At 39.3% G+C, this 17,378-nt stretch overlaps 1 protein-coding gene across 1 annotated transcript in view; it reads left to right on the forward strand.

The window, feature by feature from the left end:
- The first annotated feature begins 735 nt into the window (after window positions 1-735).
- naglu (N-acetylglucosaminidase, alpha) overlaps window positions 736-17,378 on the forward strand; it is a 19,559-nt gene continuing 2,916 nt past the window's right edge. The window contains exons 1-6 of the mRNA XM_086065296.1: window positions 736-1,220; window positions 7,450-7,597; window positions 8,322-8,468; window positions 8,722-8,807; window positions 11,082-11,338; window positions 13,744-17,378. The exon at window positions 13,744-17,378 is cut by the window's right edge and continues 2,916 nt beyond it. Of these exons, the coding sequence (XP_085921422.1) occupies window positions 811-1,220; window positions 7,450-7,597; window positions 8,322-8,468; window positions 8,722-8,807; window positions 11,082-11,338; window positions 13,744-14,960 (2,265 nt within the window). The 5' untranslated portion in view covers window positions 736-810 and the 3' untranslated portion in view covers window positions 14,961-17,378. The remainder of the gene's footprint in view (window positions 1,221-7,449; window positions 7,598-8,321; window positions 8,469-8,721; window positions 8,808-11,081; window positions 11,339-13,743) is intronic.

Genomic DNA, 17,378 nt, shown 5'->3' on the forward strand with positions numbered 1-17,378 from the left:
GGGGGTTGCTGTTGAGGTCAAAGCCCAAAGGCGAAGTTTGATTGTTCTGTAATGTAAATATATGTTTAAAAGTGAACACAATATAAAGTCATAACAGTGTAATTCAAATTTAAATCTCTCATATTTTTACAGTGATATATATTTCCATTCTGACTATACAGTGTGTTTGTGTTTATCTGCAGTTTATAAATTGTTAATTATTTGACCATGCAAGTGGGTTGAGCGTTATACAGGAACGAAAATGTAGTTTATTGTTATTGAGTGAAAATGTTGTTGTGTGCTCTGTACTGGATTCAGTTTAAAAGTTGGACACAAGAGGGTAGCATTACTAACAATAACCACTGAGCACGTCACATAAACTTTAATAATCAAGCTAAGTAAACGATTAACAGTAAAGTAAAGACCATTAAAGTAGAGAAGACTTGATCATTTGAAATTTTGTTGTCTTGATCTATCTCACATTATATATTTAAAGATAACTAATATGAAGGAAATGCTAATATTATTTACTGAGCGTTATAATATAAAATGATATATTGTATATCCAGTGAGGTGCATACCAGAAATCAAGTCAGCGCTTTAAAATGCATCATGTGACTGGTTGTTGATCACATGATTCACGAAAGTTCAGCCTAGAAACTATGCGTTTCCTTCTTTTGATTGGATACAAGTTATAACACAAAAAGTTAGGCCTCTTCTGATTGGCTAGCATTTCCTCTGGAACGTAACGCTTCCCGATTAACTACAAATGGAGCAGTCGTGCTGTTTTTAAACTTGAACTGCGGTGGGAAACCCGTCGAAGGGGTCGAAATGTCGTACAGGAGTGACTGCAGCCTGGTTGTCGTCGTTCTCTACCTGTGCGTAACCGCGACATGTAAATTTCCCACTTTGGACCACTTGAAGGCGCAAGCCAGCGACAAGACACAGGGCAGAGCTGTGGTGGAGCTGCTGAGACGACTGCTGGGGAACAGATCCACTGAGTTCATCGTTATAGTGAACAGGAGCCTCTCCAACGACAGCCTGGATGTGTGTGAACTCAAGTCGACCAAAAACAACAAGATAGTCGCCACGGGCAACACCGGAGTGTCCGTGGCATCTGGGATTTACAATTACTTGAAATATTTCTGCAACTGCCACGTTTCCTGGTCCGGGGATCAGTTGGATCTGCCTCGTCCTCTTCCTAAACTCTCCGGTGTTCTCCGCATCAACACCCAACACAGGTCAGTGACCCTTCTGTCTCACCCGTGTCTATTGTCGGTCTGTCAACACACTGACCCGTAGGTACGGTATGTTCTGACAAAACAATGCAACTCACTGTATATTAAACATCTCTGATAATTTTTGCTACTTTACTGCAACGTGCCATAGTGGCTTGTGTTGCCTGCCAAAAGTGTCAAGCTGAAGCTACCATATTTAGCTATAGAAAAAAAAATACGGTAGACTATATTTTTCCAACTAGAAATTGCATGACTTTTTCTACATCGACCCCATCATTTACAAAGATTGTCTTATGGGTCATTTTTGACCTGCAAAGTAGCAGGATCAGTGTACTACTTATTTGACCTGCACCTGCACTTTTGATCTGCAATTAAGACCCCCCACACACACATTTTGTCAATGAATAGCAAAATTACATGGTCCTCATCAAATTCAAACAGCAACCAGGGTAGAACAGCAACACTAAATAGCATAAGGGTGACTTCAAGGCCAACAAGGTATTCAAAAAACAAAAAACTAAATAAAGCTATCCTTGTTATAATCGGTACAATATTTTTAATTATGTGGGTCTGTCTTTACTTTCCGAAACATGAATAGGCAGTTAAAACAACAGTTGACCTACTTTATGGATTTAGGATTTTTGAAAAAACATCCCAAAATAGTACCATATGCAAAGGCTTTACTTTAGCCATATAGTGAAGGAGTTGGATAATCAAAGTTTTTACTAGCTCCAAATGTCGATGACAGGCGACTGTTGATGGTGTAAAAATCTTATTCTGATCATGTACCCACATGGCCAACCAGTGGCCTGAAGTAGGGGGTCCGAAATGGTCACTTGGTCCTGTAGCCATATTTGGAGCCCTCCTGTGCTTTTAAACTCTCTAAATACATAGTAGAGTTTCCAAATATGACGATAAATCAGTTGGAACCCTACCAACACAAAATATTTTCAAGATATTTTTATTTTGGGGTGTCCTCCAACATGTTTTTTTATTTTTATTTTTTCAAGTATTGTGTCATTAAAAAATCCACTTTTAACTCTTTGACCGCCATACACGTTATAAAACGTTTAGTAAAAACCTACGGAGGGGCGCCGAGGACGTTAAAAGACGTTCACTATGTTTTTTTTGGGGGTTTTTTTGGAAACCGGTGGAGGAAAGCCTTGGGCAGCTGTGTATCAAGTATCAAGCAGATTTAGTTAGTTTAATGACTCGTTTTGGCCCCTAGATGGCAGCGATGACTCTTTGCACAAGGTTGGGTGGGCCGCCCACCGTGGGCGTCAGTAGAAGACGTGAGGCGGAGCTAGAGTGTTGATGTGTGATAGTGTGATGATGCAACAATGGCGACCGGTTGCAAGCAGTTCACACTTAAGCATTTTTTTCAAAGACGGAAAGCATCGATCAATACTAAAAAGCGCATTGATGTCGACGATGATGATGACTCCGAGCTTGACGCCAAAGTTGGAAGCCTTGACGCGACCGTTATGATCACGTAGTAAGCCTCACTGGCTAGCGCTGCTAACGCCGGAAAACGCGTAGCACAACCGACCGGGTACTTCTGCACAAGTGGAGATTCGATCGGGCGATGGAGAGTTGTCGAAAAGCATCGACCAATGCACATTAATGATGATTATGATGATGGTGAATCCCGAGGTTGACGCCACAGTTGGACGCGGCCTTTATTCTCACGTCATAAAGCCTCACCGGCTAGCGCTGCTAACGCCGGAGCTGCACAAGCGGACATTCGGTCGGACAATGAAGAGTATCCCGAGTCCAATGCATATTCATCGGAGGAGCGGGTACAGTCTGATCACGGAGAAGACACTGGTTCTGGACTACGATGCCACCATGAATGGAGTGGATAAGATGGATCAGAACATCTCTTACCACCCGGTATAGCAACTGAAGGACATGAGGAAGCCAGACGTAACACCACCGTAACGTAACCGTAACATGATCCTGATATTAAACTTTATGGCAACACACACTGCAGTATATACTTGCTATTCCCCGGAAAAAACGGCCTGCAAGAAAGTGTAGCTTCTGCACGCGAAGAGGCAATCGCAGTGAAACTAATCTGTTGTGCAAATCATGTTGCGTCTCCTTGCACGCAGGGGAGTGTTACACAAAAAGAAAAACTGTCGTTGAAACATCCACATATTTGTAAATAGCACCACAGTTGCACACATTTGTAAATAGTTTGCCAAATTGTTACATTGTTGAATGTAAATAAACGTATTTTGCTATCAAAAAACTTTCATTTCATCAAAACTCATTCTTGGTGGTAGTGTTTTATAGAAGTAAAGCACTATTTAGGTGTTTGTGGCATCATTCATGGACAAAAAGAAGTGTCAAATTCACTAGAGTGCATGAAATAATATCGTTTCACTAAAAGCTTGATTTCTCCGTATTTTGGTCCAAAACAAGCGCATTCGTATGGAAACTAACCATTTTCTATTGTTGATTACTAAAGAACGGAATAAGGTAGAAACAAACTTTTTTTTTCTAATGAAAGATGAAAGTTCAATCTTTCATTTGGTAGTATGTGTGTTGACCTTGAAAGATCAGTCAAAATGCTTAAATCGGCTGGCACTGACAGCATCCCTTTTCTGAAAACGTCTGGCAGTCAAAGAGTTAAAGGTAGAGTCCAAAGTTTTCATTCAGAAATAAACACTGGATTTATACGATATAATCAACGCCTCTGGGCTTCTGTTAATGTGTAGTGGTGATTTTGTTGTCCCCCCCCCCCCCCCCCAGAGCCTGTATTTTGTGTCACTGTAGGCAGATGTTGAGCTAGTCAGTTTTGAGCTATGGGAGGAGTCTGTTTTAAATTGTTTGTTTACAAACAGAAACTGTCAAAACTTTGGACTCTATCTTTAAAGGGTTAAAGGGTTATGATCTCTAAAAATTGTATATGCTATTTGTAAGCGAAGATTCTGATATACAGTAGATATAGCAATTTACCGGTCGGTATTTACCTTAAAACAAAATATGTGGGCCTCCAAGATTTTGTGTGCAATTCCAGGATCCCAACAGTGGGTGTGGCACCCACATTTTGAAGGGCCATAACTTGAAAACAGTTTGAGCTAGGAGGCTCAAATTTCAGATTCTTTCTTTTGACATCATAAGGCACAAATTGAAAAATCAGGCAAATTGAAGAGTTGCCACTGGGGAGGTTCTGGGGATTTGTGTGAATTGACATGGAAAGACCCGTCTCGACATTCTTTATTAATTTTCAAGGTTTTTGTACCCAACTTTAGAGGTTTGTGGACAATCATTGGCTGTGGTTTTCCACAGAATCCATTTCAGACTGGAGTACATGGGATGCATCATAGAGGGAGAGATGAGTATGGATTTTACCATCGGCCAAGAATGCCCAAATACTTAATTTTCATCAGCCATGAATGACAAGTCAGTGTTGCTTCTGTGTTCAGCAACTGTATATGTGGCAGTATTTGAGTAGCACGACACCCATCATTGCAACTGGGCACATAAAAAAAACATGGGTGCATAACAAATAGAGCATTGTAACTCACATTATGTTTCATTGTTTACCAGGGGTGCAATGAAAACTTGTGGCGGCTATGTCCTTTAAAAGGACCATTTCTCTCAATTAACTGTTGTGAATTAGACCCGCATCATCTCACCCCAGCTATGTCATGTGCGCAGACTCAACAAGCCATGTGAAGCATGGCAAAGTGTGGCACCATTTGTTTTTCCCATGACTGTATAATAGTCTAAGGCAGGGGTGTCAAACTTGTGGTTCTCATCTTGGGCCCGTTTAGTCTTGGTTGTCCTCAAGGAGTCAGTATGGCGTGTGAGCTATAAATCCCTTTTTCAGTATGTCAAGCCCAGTTGAAGTTGACTGTAAAACTAACACGCATACTGTAATACAATTGAACATTCTATATTTAAGAAAAAAAAAATCATAGACAGACTAATGTAAATTGGCATTTATGTTGCTGTCATTGTAAACCCACAAACGACTCTAAATACAAATACGTCAGGAACACATACAGAGATATTCTCTCTGCTTTGTCAAGTATTATCTGAGTTTGGGTGGCAAATGTCTGCTTCTTGTTGGCATTGAGATTTGAGTCTAGAGTTGGGTGAGTATCAGGTTTTAATATTGGGGCGATACTAGCCTTAGTTCAATGGACTGAGTACTCATGAATGTTCATGCTACCAGCCAGCAATACTGACATGCCTGCACAAATGACTGACATTATTATTTTGTTGGTGTGTGTGAATATTGCCAACTTCTCGTATGCCTTTTAAAACTCAATGTCTATACTGTACCTGTACTGTGGAACATGGAGTTATGTACGTCCCTTTTTACAAACTAGTTGAGCTATACACAAACTCTTCATAGAAAATGTACCTCTATTTGCCGTAAAAGATAGCAGCAAATTAATGACATACGTCACACGTTAATTGACGTGACTACTACTTCTTCTTTTTCTATTTCTTCTTTCACTTCTTCTACTTTCTTTTGGCGGTTGGAAAATACTTTTGGTACATTAACTAACTAAGCCAAACCCGAAAAGACACAAAAACTGACCAGAATTCTACCTTTAGCCACAATGTGAGGCAGTATTCTAGTTAAGGTAAGCCATTTTAAACTAAAACAAAAAACTTTTCCATGCTTAGAAGCAGAAGTTTCAAATCCAACCAAGTCAAGTCATCTTTATTTATATAGCACTTTCAAACAGCTTTAGCTGCCTTAGAAACACAACATAAAACAAACATAACATAAAACATTAACAGCAATACAATACAGTCACAACAAACCCACCAGAACTTGAGTTAACACAATTAGGGAACATTTTTGTAAAATAACTTAATATGTATAAATAATAAAACAAATAAATATGTATAAATAAAATACAAATTTGACTTTTAGTACAGTACAATGTGACTAGTGTTTGTTTTTTTTCTTCTTCATGATGTATTTTTTTACTTGTGTGACCTATATTCCGGAGTGACTTATAGTCCGAAAAATACTGTACTAATAACAGCAAAAAATGATAATCAAAAACTGACTGCTCCCCTTTAATTCATTCACTCCCAGCCATTTTCACTGAAGCAACCGCCCTTCGCTCCTGGCTGTTTTACTGGATTTTGACTGATTTTGCAAGGTCCACAGAATATTGTGTTCTATTGCTATAAAACTTGGAACCTACCAAAAGAAAGATCGGGGTCTCTTCCTTCAGCAGGAAAAAACATATATTTCTGTTTCCGTTTTTGCAGCAATTGGCATTAGAATATAGCTAAATTTCATCATTATTTACAAATCTGTTTAAAACATTGGGGGAAAATAGCTTTTTTGCAACATGGCCCTGGTTGATCTCTTATACTCTGCTGCCACCTGCTGGTCGTTTTTGTAATAAGTACCATTGTTTCAAATTCTCTTTAGTCCAGAGGCTGCATCAAAGCCTTCTGTATGCTCTATCATAAAAAAAACCATATATAAAAAAATAATAAATAAGTCTTTGGGAGCATGGTAATATTTAAAGTAGAACGTTTTTGGGAGCAAATGAGGTAACGACAAGAAATAGTGATAGAAGCAGGGACAAATGTACAAATAAAGTTTACATGCCAGTCTTCTTTTGTTCTTGTCTGTTTTGCTATTTTGTACTGAGCTGCCAGGACGTAGACTCGTGCACCGATTTCCCACATTCCTATGGTCGTCATCACATTTTTCTCCCTGTCATCACCATTGCCCTTCTGTTGTGGCTTTACCCACCAACACTTGCTCTGACGCCACTAGTTTGAAGCTCCATTAAAGGCTTCTGTAGTCGGCAGAGAGGCGCGCTAACAAGCAGCAACAAAGGGGAGGGGCTTTCATCTCAACTCAACTGTATGTTCTCAACATAGAGGCTCACAATCACGTTTAGTAAATGAAAACAACCTCACTTGACTTCTGCTTTAGATAATCACCGCCCCGGGCAGTACAAAATACAACTATTACCAGTACATTAAACCTTCGATAATCTTAAAATGCAACACATTGTCAAGACGTAGGTTGTCGCTTCAAACTGACCTCACTGTATTTCGGCGTTCTATATTCTATAATCTATATTTATATTAGTAAAATAAAATATAATAATAAAACCTGTGCACCACCATCAAGTGACATTTTTTTAATAGGAGGCTGACTGCAGCAACAAAAAAAGTGTATTGTAACAAAACATGTTTCATCTTATGTGTTTAATATTTGGTCTGTACCCAGATTCCGCTACTATCAGAATGTCTGCACTGCTAGCTATTCGTCTGTGTGGTGGGACTGGCCGAGGTGGGAGAGAGAGATTGACTGGATGGCGCTTAATGGAATCAATCTTCCATTGGCTTTTACTGGCGAAGAGGCCCTGTGGCAAGAGGTAAGAGCAAAACCCTTCTTAAGACAAGTTCTGATCTCTTGATCTTCAGGTTCACGCTCTAGGGTTGAGAAAATAATCGATTTGTTCTTTTTTGTGTGTGTGTCAATCAAGGCATGATACACAGCGTGAGCATGTTCAATATAAAATGGCTTTTAACTGAATTTGACCAAAGATATTCAACAAAAAAACAAACAAGTGAAAAATGTCAAATACAATGCTGGAGGGACTTCACTACACAGATTTCTGATGGGGCTATAGCGCGCCCTAGCCCCTGTGCAGTACCGTGCCTGCAAATAAGTGTGTAAATATGTCAATAAGTCATGCCATACAATCTTGCTTAATCACATCCTACATAGGACTGATGATAACATGTTGCCACTTTATAAAGTCTCAAATTTGCGGAAAAAAAACGTGTAACTTTGCGAGTTTATACAGTGGCAAATTTGCAAGTTTATAAAGTGGCAAATTTGCGAGTTTTTTTCTCTGAATATTGCCCCTGCCCTCTAAAAAAAAAATATATATATATATATATATATATATATATATATATATATATATACGTGGCCCTAATACGCTGTTGTATTAATTGTACCTTCTTCCAACTCTCAGAAAAACATTTACTTGTTGTATAAATTACAAATCTGTAATTTTTTGAAGGGCCTTTTGAATGTGAAACACTATGTTGTTCTTTGATTCACTAACGTGTGCCAAATATACCTTTTAGGTTTACCGCGCTCTTGGTTTAAACCAATCAGAAATCGAAGAATTCTTCGCCGGCCCGGCGTTTCTTAGCTGGAATCGCATGGGAAACATGTTTGAGTTTGGCGGACCGCTGCCACAGTCCTGGCATGTGAACCAGCTGACCCTCCAAGTAATGTAACCTTCATACTTTTACTGCTGTTATTCTAAAACATGATGTAACAAATGGAACGATCAATATGAATGATACAAAGTAGTGCTCAGTAAAGGATTAAAACATATGAGATGTTTTGAAGATTTGATTTGCTTATAGATATGGCCAAAATATTTATCTACAACAATTTACATACAGCTATTTACAGTAACATTCTGCTGGACTTCCTTGTGATTAAAATACCTAAATGATAATTATTATTTTTTTGCAGTTTAAAATCTTAGCGCGAATGAGATCTTTTGGCATGATTCCAGTGCTGCCAGCCTTCTCTGGGAACATCCCCAAGGGAATCCTCAGGTAAAGAAATACATTTTACGTTTTTCTGTCCTTGCAAATAGTTCTTATTAATATTCAAATGATTTAGCAATATTAAAAATGAAAAGAAAAGTCTATGCATCCCTCTTCAAATGCCAAGTTATTTTTATATATACGTATATTTAAAAAAAAGACTAAGATAATTACAAATAAAATCCACCATTAATGTGACCTATAACTTGTACAACTCAACTGAACTTATTTTTTATTTTTTCAAGTATCACAAGTATGCACACCCTCTCATAACTGGAGAAGTGACTGTGTCCAAAATTAGCCATTAACTTTCAAAAGTATGTTAAATTGGAGTCAGCACATACAGGCACATACATGCCACAGCCCCAGTTTTAGCTAAGGTCCAAAAGCATGATGTTGCCACGACAATGCTTCTCTGTAGGTTTTGTATCCTTTTTCATTGTTGTTGGTATAGGAATACCTTTTGGAATAATGGCCAAAAAGTTCAACCTTTGCTTCTTCCATAACATTTTCTCAATTGCGTTTGGGAGATTTCAAGTGTGTTTTTGCATAAGTTTGAAACTAAGGTTAAACTTTAAACATGAGTTTGAATGTGATTGGTTAACGTCCTCGGCGCCCTTCCCTAGGTTTATGCTAAACGTTTTATAACGTTTATGGCGGTCAAAGAGTTAATACTGAACACAGCCACATCCACACTAGTTATAGGAGGGTGCACACGTTATCGTAGAAGTTAGGGGTGCACTGTTCACAATTTTCTGGCTGATCACCGATCTCCGATCTTTTAAAACGTCTGACCAGCCAATCACGATTTTTCCGATCCAAATTGTTTTTTTTTTTTTCAGAATAAGCAGCATACACCTTCAGAGGTCCAATCAGATTTTTTGGGGGGAAAACATTCAACAATATCTGTGAACTAATACAAACGGGTTGTTTTAACTGCAAATTAAGTAGTTCTCTGAAATAAAAATTAGTCATCTCAGCAGAAGAGGACAGTGGCTGACTTTTTCCAGACCTCTGAGGAGGGAGATGAGTTTATATTTAAGGGATCGGCCGATCACCGATTCCCCCAAAACTAAGGAAATCGGGGCCGATAAATCGGCCGGCCGATCAATAGGTGCATCCCTAGTAGAAGTTTATTTTTACTTCTCTGCTTGAAAATATTTTTCTTCCAATTGAGTTGTAGTTGTTGTTGCTACATGTTACAGGTCACATTAATGGTGGAAAAAGTTTGGAAATATTATATCTTGGTGTGTGTGTGTGTTTTTTTAACCAAAAATACCCGACATTTGAACAGACTTTTTATATCCCCTGTATATATTGAAATTAAAATTTGTGGAAAAACGCAGTATAATGCATGATGACGTCGCAACACTTTGTAGGACACTCATCGGAATACTGATGCTAATTAAAAATATAAGTACACATTATTTTAATACATTACAACAAGGCATTTTTATTTTCAAAACGGGTAGATTTAACACGTCCAGAACTCATACAGGCAAAGTGTTGCAGCGTTCCATTTGCATTCGTGTTATTTTTTTCAAACAATTTGATTAAAGTTGAGCTCCGTAATTTAGGGCTGGCCCACAAATAGCGAAATTCTGCATACAATTGACGGCAATTGTTTTTAAGTACCATTATTTTACCGATCCGGCCCACTTGGTTTTTCCTCCATGCGGCCACCGAGCTAATATGAGTTTGACACCCCTGCATTAAGGTCTGTTATAAAAATTAGTAAATTGTATTATTTTAATAAGATGTAACTTGACAATGTTGCTAACATGAGGACCAATGTTGGAATTGTTGCTAATCACACTTTTGAAAAATATTGCTTGAGGGGTCAAAAGTTGCTCTTGCTGACTTGTGCCACTCATATGTATCAAAATAAAAGCACCAGTTTCAAAATAAAAGCTATGCATATTGTATATATCGCTGCCGTCGGGCCAAAACCTTCTACCTCCAAAATCGTCACTTTTCAGGAGATCCAAAAAACAACAGGGCTTTTTTTCCCATCCTTTAATATTGCATCATCAAAGAGAACAAGCCGTTTTCATCACTTGAGATTGGTCAATATTTCGGAAAAACGACACCCACATACAAATGCATTATTTTTTTTTAAATATATAAAATTTGCCAAATTGTGTCTAATGCGGTTTTGGCCCAATGCCACCAATATTATTACATTTTGACTTCATAAAGACCAGGTCGCCCTGGTCTGCTCTGTGGCTTGTTAAATAAGAGTATTACTATGGCACCTTTTACTGAAGTGATTTTGAATTTCAGGTTGCATCCAGAGGCAAATGTAACAAGACTGGGTCCATGGTCTCATTTCAACTGCAGCTTCTCATGCTCCTATATCTTGGACCCCAGGGACCCACTTTTCCTCCAGCTAGGTTCCCTCTATCTTTCCCAGGTGGTCAAACAATTTGGGACGAATCACATCTACAACACGGACACCTTCAATGAGATGATCCCGCCCTCCTCAGACCCCGCCTACCTGTCAGCTGTCAGTCGAGCTGTTTTCGCCGCAATGACTGCTGGTGAGTTCTTGAATTTAAAGTTAAAAGTTAAAGTACCACTGATTGTCACGCCCATCTAAGTGGGGTGAAATTCTTTATCCGCATTTGACCCATACCCTGAGAGAGCGGTGAGCAGCAACAGGAGCCGCGCTCGGGAATCATTTGGTGGTTTAGTTGTCCTTGACCTCTTGAATGAGTTGTCACTAGATTTTTTTTGGTGTAATTTTTCATACTTGGTTTGTCAGACTTTTTAGCCTATCTGTCAAATTTCTGACATTTTTGGCAATTTTATGGACATATGGTAATTTTTTTTACCATATATCTGCTCCTTCACTCACAGCGAGTTGGGAATTAAAAGTTATGAGTAACCTCACTTACAAGCCACCTCTCCATTCACACAAATCACATAAACCACTCTGATTCCATCCTATAACAAGCCAATATTAACAAGCAGCTTACACAGATATACACACAGGACTGACTTTATATTGTCTGTATGCATAAATTAGCTCTGGTTTCCTGGAATGTGTGTGGCGCTCTCTCACAGGCAAAAATAATAAAATTTTAGACCATCTCTCAAAATTAAAAGCAGATATTTGTCTCCTACAAGAAAACCACATACATAAATCAGAAGAAAAATTACTTATTGACAAGAATTTCATTCAAGTGTACTCTGCCTCTTATAACAGTAGACAAAGAGGAGTCTGCATACTCATGCATAATAAGTTATCAGTAAAGCACTTATCACAGGCCACATCAAATGGCAAAAACCCTTTTAATTGACATAAAATTATTAAATCAAACTTCCCACTGTGGTAATATTAACTCATTTAAGCAAGAAAATACCAACCACAAATAGCAACAATAAAATAACCAAACTTTGGCTGATGCCTCGGAAGATAGATTGTAAGCTTGAGGCTGATTTCTTCTGTTGCGAGGTCAAACTTCCTAAAGTTTTAAAGTGTTCAAATCTCAGACGATGGCCTTGCCTGTTATTGGAATTGACTTTCCACGCAAGAAAATACCAACCACAAATAGCAACAATAAAATAACCAAACTTTGGCTGATGCCTCGGAAGATGGATTGTAAGCTTGAGGCTGATTTCTTCTGTTGCGAGGTCAAACTTCCTAAAGTTTTAAAGTGTTCAAATCTCAGACGATGGCCTTGCCTGTTATTGGAATTGACTTTCCACTGATATTTTAAGAGTTCCTGAAAATTTCAGGTTAATATCTTTTTCCTAAGGTACTGGTTGCTGTGGACATTTGAAAGATGCAAGTACCAAAACTTTAAACCTGTTTTTCTCAAAAGTAGGGATTTCTACCTTCCAACATTAAAATTGCTGTAACTTTGTCATTTTTTTAGGTAAGTCCATGTATTATATATCATTTAAAATGGAATTAAGTGTATAATTTGATTATATGAACATCTCAATTTCGATTTTTTTGGGCACATGAGGACCATTTTGCCAGAGCCATATGTATGTAAAAAAAATAAAAAATAGCCTTTTATTTTTTTAGAGAGAGATCCACAGGGGAGAGGGACTTAAGGGCCACATGTAGCTCCAGAACCACAGGTTGCAGACCCCTGGCTTAAGTAAATTCATGATGTAAGGTGGCAAGTGTCTCTTCCACCACACAGGGTCAACTAGCTTTAGTTAGTTTTTTTTACCTAAATAAATCAAATCACCATTTAAAAACTACATTATGTGTTTATTTAGGTTATCTTTGTATGATCTTTACATTTGTTTGATCTTGAACATTAAAGTAGGGGAACTGCAAAATAAATAAATATATTTTTTTTAAAGAGAGTAAATAATTTTTCATGGCACTTTAAATGAGGAATTTTCTTCATATTATTGTTTAATTAATTAATGAGAGGGGGGGTTATACTGATACTATTTCTCTAGCTGATGGTCAGGGTTTACCATTCGGAACTGTAGTTTGGTGAACTGGCTTGAGTGCAGTGGTAGGGAACCATGGTCCTCAAATTACTGTCCTGCCTGTTTCCAATGTCTCCCTCCACCAACACACCTGATTCGATGAACAGGATTGTTTTCGGGCTTCTCCAGAGATTGCTGATGAGCTGTGCTGGAAGAGGAAGACATTGAAAACATGCAGGACAGTGGCTCCCAAGGACCGGCTTCCCTACCCCTGCTTTAGTGGCTCAACTATACTTGAACACAACTTAATTTGTTGTAATTTCCAAGTACAATTAATTGCCCCAGTTTGGGGACCCACAGATGACCTACTGTGTTACAAAATTTAGCCCCCTTCAAAAACTCCCTACTGAGTTGAACATTTCAACCATGTTCTAGAATGGTCCCTTTCTTGTTTCTCATGATTTTTTCTCTCTCTCTCTCTCTCTCTCTCTCTCTCTCTCTCTCTCTCTCTCTCTCTCTCTCTCTCTCTCTCTCTCTCTCTCCACAGTTGATCCTAAAGCAATTTGGCTGATGCAGGGATGGCTGTTCTTGCATGCTGCAGCTTTCTGGAAGCCTGCCCAGATTCAGGCCCTACTACAAGGCGTGCCCCTTGGACGGATGATCGTGCTAGATTTGTTTGCGGAGACAGAGCCAATTTTCTCCAACACTGAGTCTTTCTACGGCCAGCCTTTCATCTGGTGCATGCTGCAAAACTTTGGCGGCAACAGCGGTCTCTTTGGCACAGTCGAGAGTGTTAACTCAGGGCCTTTCAAAGCCTTGCATTTCCCCAACTCCACCATGGTTGGCGTTGGTATGACACCCGAGGGCATCGAGCAGAATCCCGTGATGTACGAATTGATGAGCGAACTGGCGTGGCGCAAGGAGCCGGTCAACTTGGCCAAGTGGGCGTCTCTGTACGCCGTACGTCGCTACGGCACGACACAAGACAGTCTGATCACCGCATGGAGACTCCTGTTTTCCAGCATCTACAACTGCACCGTGCCACATTATCGAAATCATAACCACAGCCCGCTGGTGCGCCGGCCGTCTTTTCGCTTGCAAACGAACCTTTGGTACAACCCGGCGGACTTGTTCAAAGCGTGGAAACTCATTATGGAAGCGGCTCCTTCCCTCATGTCCAAGGAAACGTTCCGCTATGATCTTGTTGATGTTACCCGGGAGGTCTTACAAGTTCTAACAACATCGTTTTACCTGGATATCACAGATGCCTTTCATAAACAAAAGTTGCCAGAACTGCTAATCACAGCAGGGGTGCTCATATACGACCTTTTGCCAGAACTCAATCGTTTGCTTTGCAGCGATCGCAACTTCCTGTTGGGGAAATGGCTAGAGCGGGCGAGATCTTTAGCTATTGACGAGGAGGAGGCCCAGCTCTATGATATGAATGCCAGAAACCAGATCACTCTGTGGGGTCCCAGTGGTGAAATCCAAGACTATGCAAGCAAAGAGTGGGGAGGCCTCGTAGAAGACTACTACGCCCAACGATGGGGCCTGTTTGTCCAAACACTGGTGGAGTGTCTGGACAGCGGGCAGCCATTTAAGCAAGATGCTTTCAACCTGGCCGTTTTCCAGGTCGAAAAGGGATTCATTTACAATGGCCGAAAGTACCCTAACAAGCCTCAAGGTGACACGTACAAGATCAGCCGCAGGATCTTTCTAAAGTATTATCCACTGGCCTTGAAAACCTTAAAAAGACTATCATGATCAGCAGAGACTGCATTGTCGATAAATGTATGCAGCAAGAAGAATGTGAATTCTTAAGAGGTTATCCCAAACTTTCTGATGAAGAAAACCATCTTTTTCTCCATCCAATTGACTCTTATCTGAAAATGTTGCGAATGCAATTAGGGTCATTGACGGATAATGATTTGACTAGACTCAGCACAGTTAATTTATTATAAAAAGGCATTAAATATTAAATTACTAATATCTACAATTTAGGACATGCAGATCTATCATAGAAAGCCTTCTACAGTAGTCGCACCAGATGATGGTTGATGAGACCACGAGCCGTGTTTACACCGCAGGACGTTCGGGAATGGGACTTTCACAGGAACCGTCCTCTCAGCCGGCCCGCTTGTGACTGTGTCTCCACTGCGGAGTACGACCCATTTCGCGACGTCACGAGTTTCGATCGACACGTAAACGCTGTGTGACGGATTCTCCCGTGACGTCACCCAAGCACTGCACGACGAAAATCACCAGAAAAGAGAAAAACTTGTGGCGGTTGCCGTTTTTTTTCTGCTTTTTTTTTTAAATATACTTGGCGTGCATGGATGGTTTGAGTAAGAGGAGACGGCTTCTAGATGAAGAATTTGAAAAGGTTAACAGTAGCGTGGAACAAAAATAGGCAAAGGATTATTAAGAGAATTGTTTTGGTGAAAGAGACTTAAGCCGAGAATACATCATCGTCACGCATGAAGGTCAGATAATTTTTTATACTAAATAATTTTTAGCCAATCAGCACGAAAGCCCGATCGGGAATTTATCGGGCCGGCAGAGTACCTACCCTCGAGTAGGACCTCTGCTCGTCCTATGTAAGTTCCTGTAAATGTGGCCCGGTTGGGAAGGCTCCTGCAGTGGAGACGGGCACATACGGGGCTGGCCCTGTAAATTTACCCCGAAGTTCCTACGGTGGAAACGCAGCTATGATATTTTAAACTTAAATCAAAGTTATGAGGCTAGCAATTAGGCAACTTAATAAAACAAGCGACACAAGTAAAATGGTGATAAAACAAATATTTGTGGGACAAAATTAATATCTATGTCCAAATATCACTACTACATTCCAGTTCGCTAAAAGGGTAACTTTTTTACAAAGTTGTAAGACAGGACAAACCTGATGGCTGCACCCATAAGTTCTTGAGTGTCTTGTGGATGATACAAACTCCCGTCTTTAAATGCATTTCAAAATGAAAGTCCCAAATTGGTTATTTATTTTTGGTCGCACCACATGATCATTCATTCATTAAATGGGTATCATCGGACAAACTCACCCGTCAATGACCTGTTAAGAAAAATGTCCTGATCACATGGCCAATTTACCCATGCATTACAAATGAGGGAAATTATACAAAGCAGACTGTTGTCACGTTAAACATAATTATCGTAGGTCAACTTTGGTTCAAAGTATGCCAAACCGATACTATAAGGGCAACAGTAACGACTACCAGTTGTTAAAAGGAACCCCGACTGTAATGACAAGTTTGCTCCGTATGATTTATTTGGTTCTTACTAAAATAACTATGAGATTCATTTAAAAAAAATCATTTACAGCTGGAAATTATTTTTGAAAAATGTATCTCATAAGTCAGGTTTCGATCCAATTGTTTCAAAATTTTTAAGCGACTTTTGTGAAAATGCACAAAACGCAAATGCAGCTTATGCCTGTTTCCATCTGTTCTTCTTTTGCGAATATTGAGAGGGGACTCCACCGCTGTAGGTGGCGGTATACACCATAGAGATGTGATCCACCCGTAATTTAAAAGAATAAGAAGACCAGGAAGCGACTGCGCCGTGCGATGATGTTGTAAGTTTGCTTTTGTAATTCTTGATAAACATAGCGTTTCTTTACTGTTTTCCATCTAAAATAGCATTCATATTCGCTTCTTTAATTAATTATAAAAATATTTTCTATTTCTTTGTCCCCCCAGACATACATTACTTTATCGTCCGCCATTGCTGTGGGACGTAATTTCCGGTTAAAACGTGCGACGTGTATCCGGTCTTGACAGCGGTTATTTGTAAAACCTGTTTCCATAGCCCAAATTAGCCTTTTCCTTTTTTTTGAAACGCCTCAAAATCCACCCCCTTGAAGCTTAGATTTTTGTGTGTGCAAATTTTGGGCCCTTTTTCGAATTTCTAGTGTTTCCATTCAGTTTTATTTTCGCTTTTCTTGAAAATTCAAATAAAAATGGGTTAATGGAAACCCAATTATAAATATGTTAGTAACAACCAAATAAATTATATGGAGCAAACTTGTCAGTCCAGTTGGGGTTTCTTTTAAAGGTCAAACATTTGTATTTGTTATTATCGTGTGTATTATCTAAAGATACAGATGCTGTCAGTTTGTAAGTTTACATGACAATATTTCTTTGGGTGGGGCAAATTGACATGACACTG

This window comes from Leptonotus elevatus, chromosome 20 (genome assembly GCF_054856555.1).
Source record: "Leptonotus elevatus isolate MCC_2025b chromosome 20, RoL_Lele_1.0, whole genome shotgun sequence".
Classification (NCBI taxonomy): domain Eukaryota; kingdom Metazoa; phylum Chordata; class Actinopteri; order Syngnathiformes; family Syngnathidae; genus Leptonotus; species Leptonotus elevatus.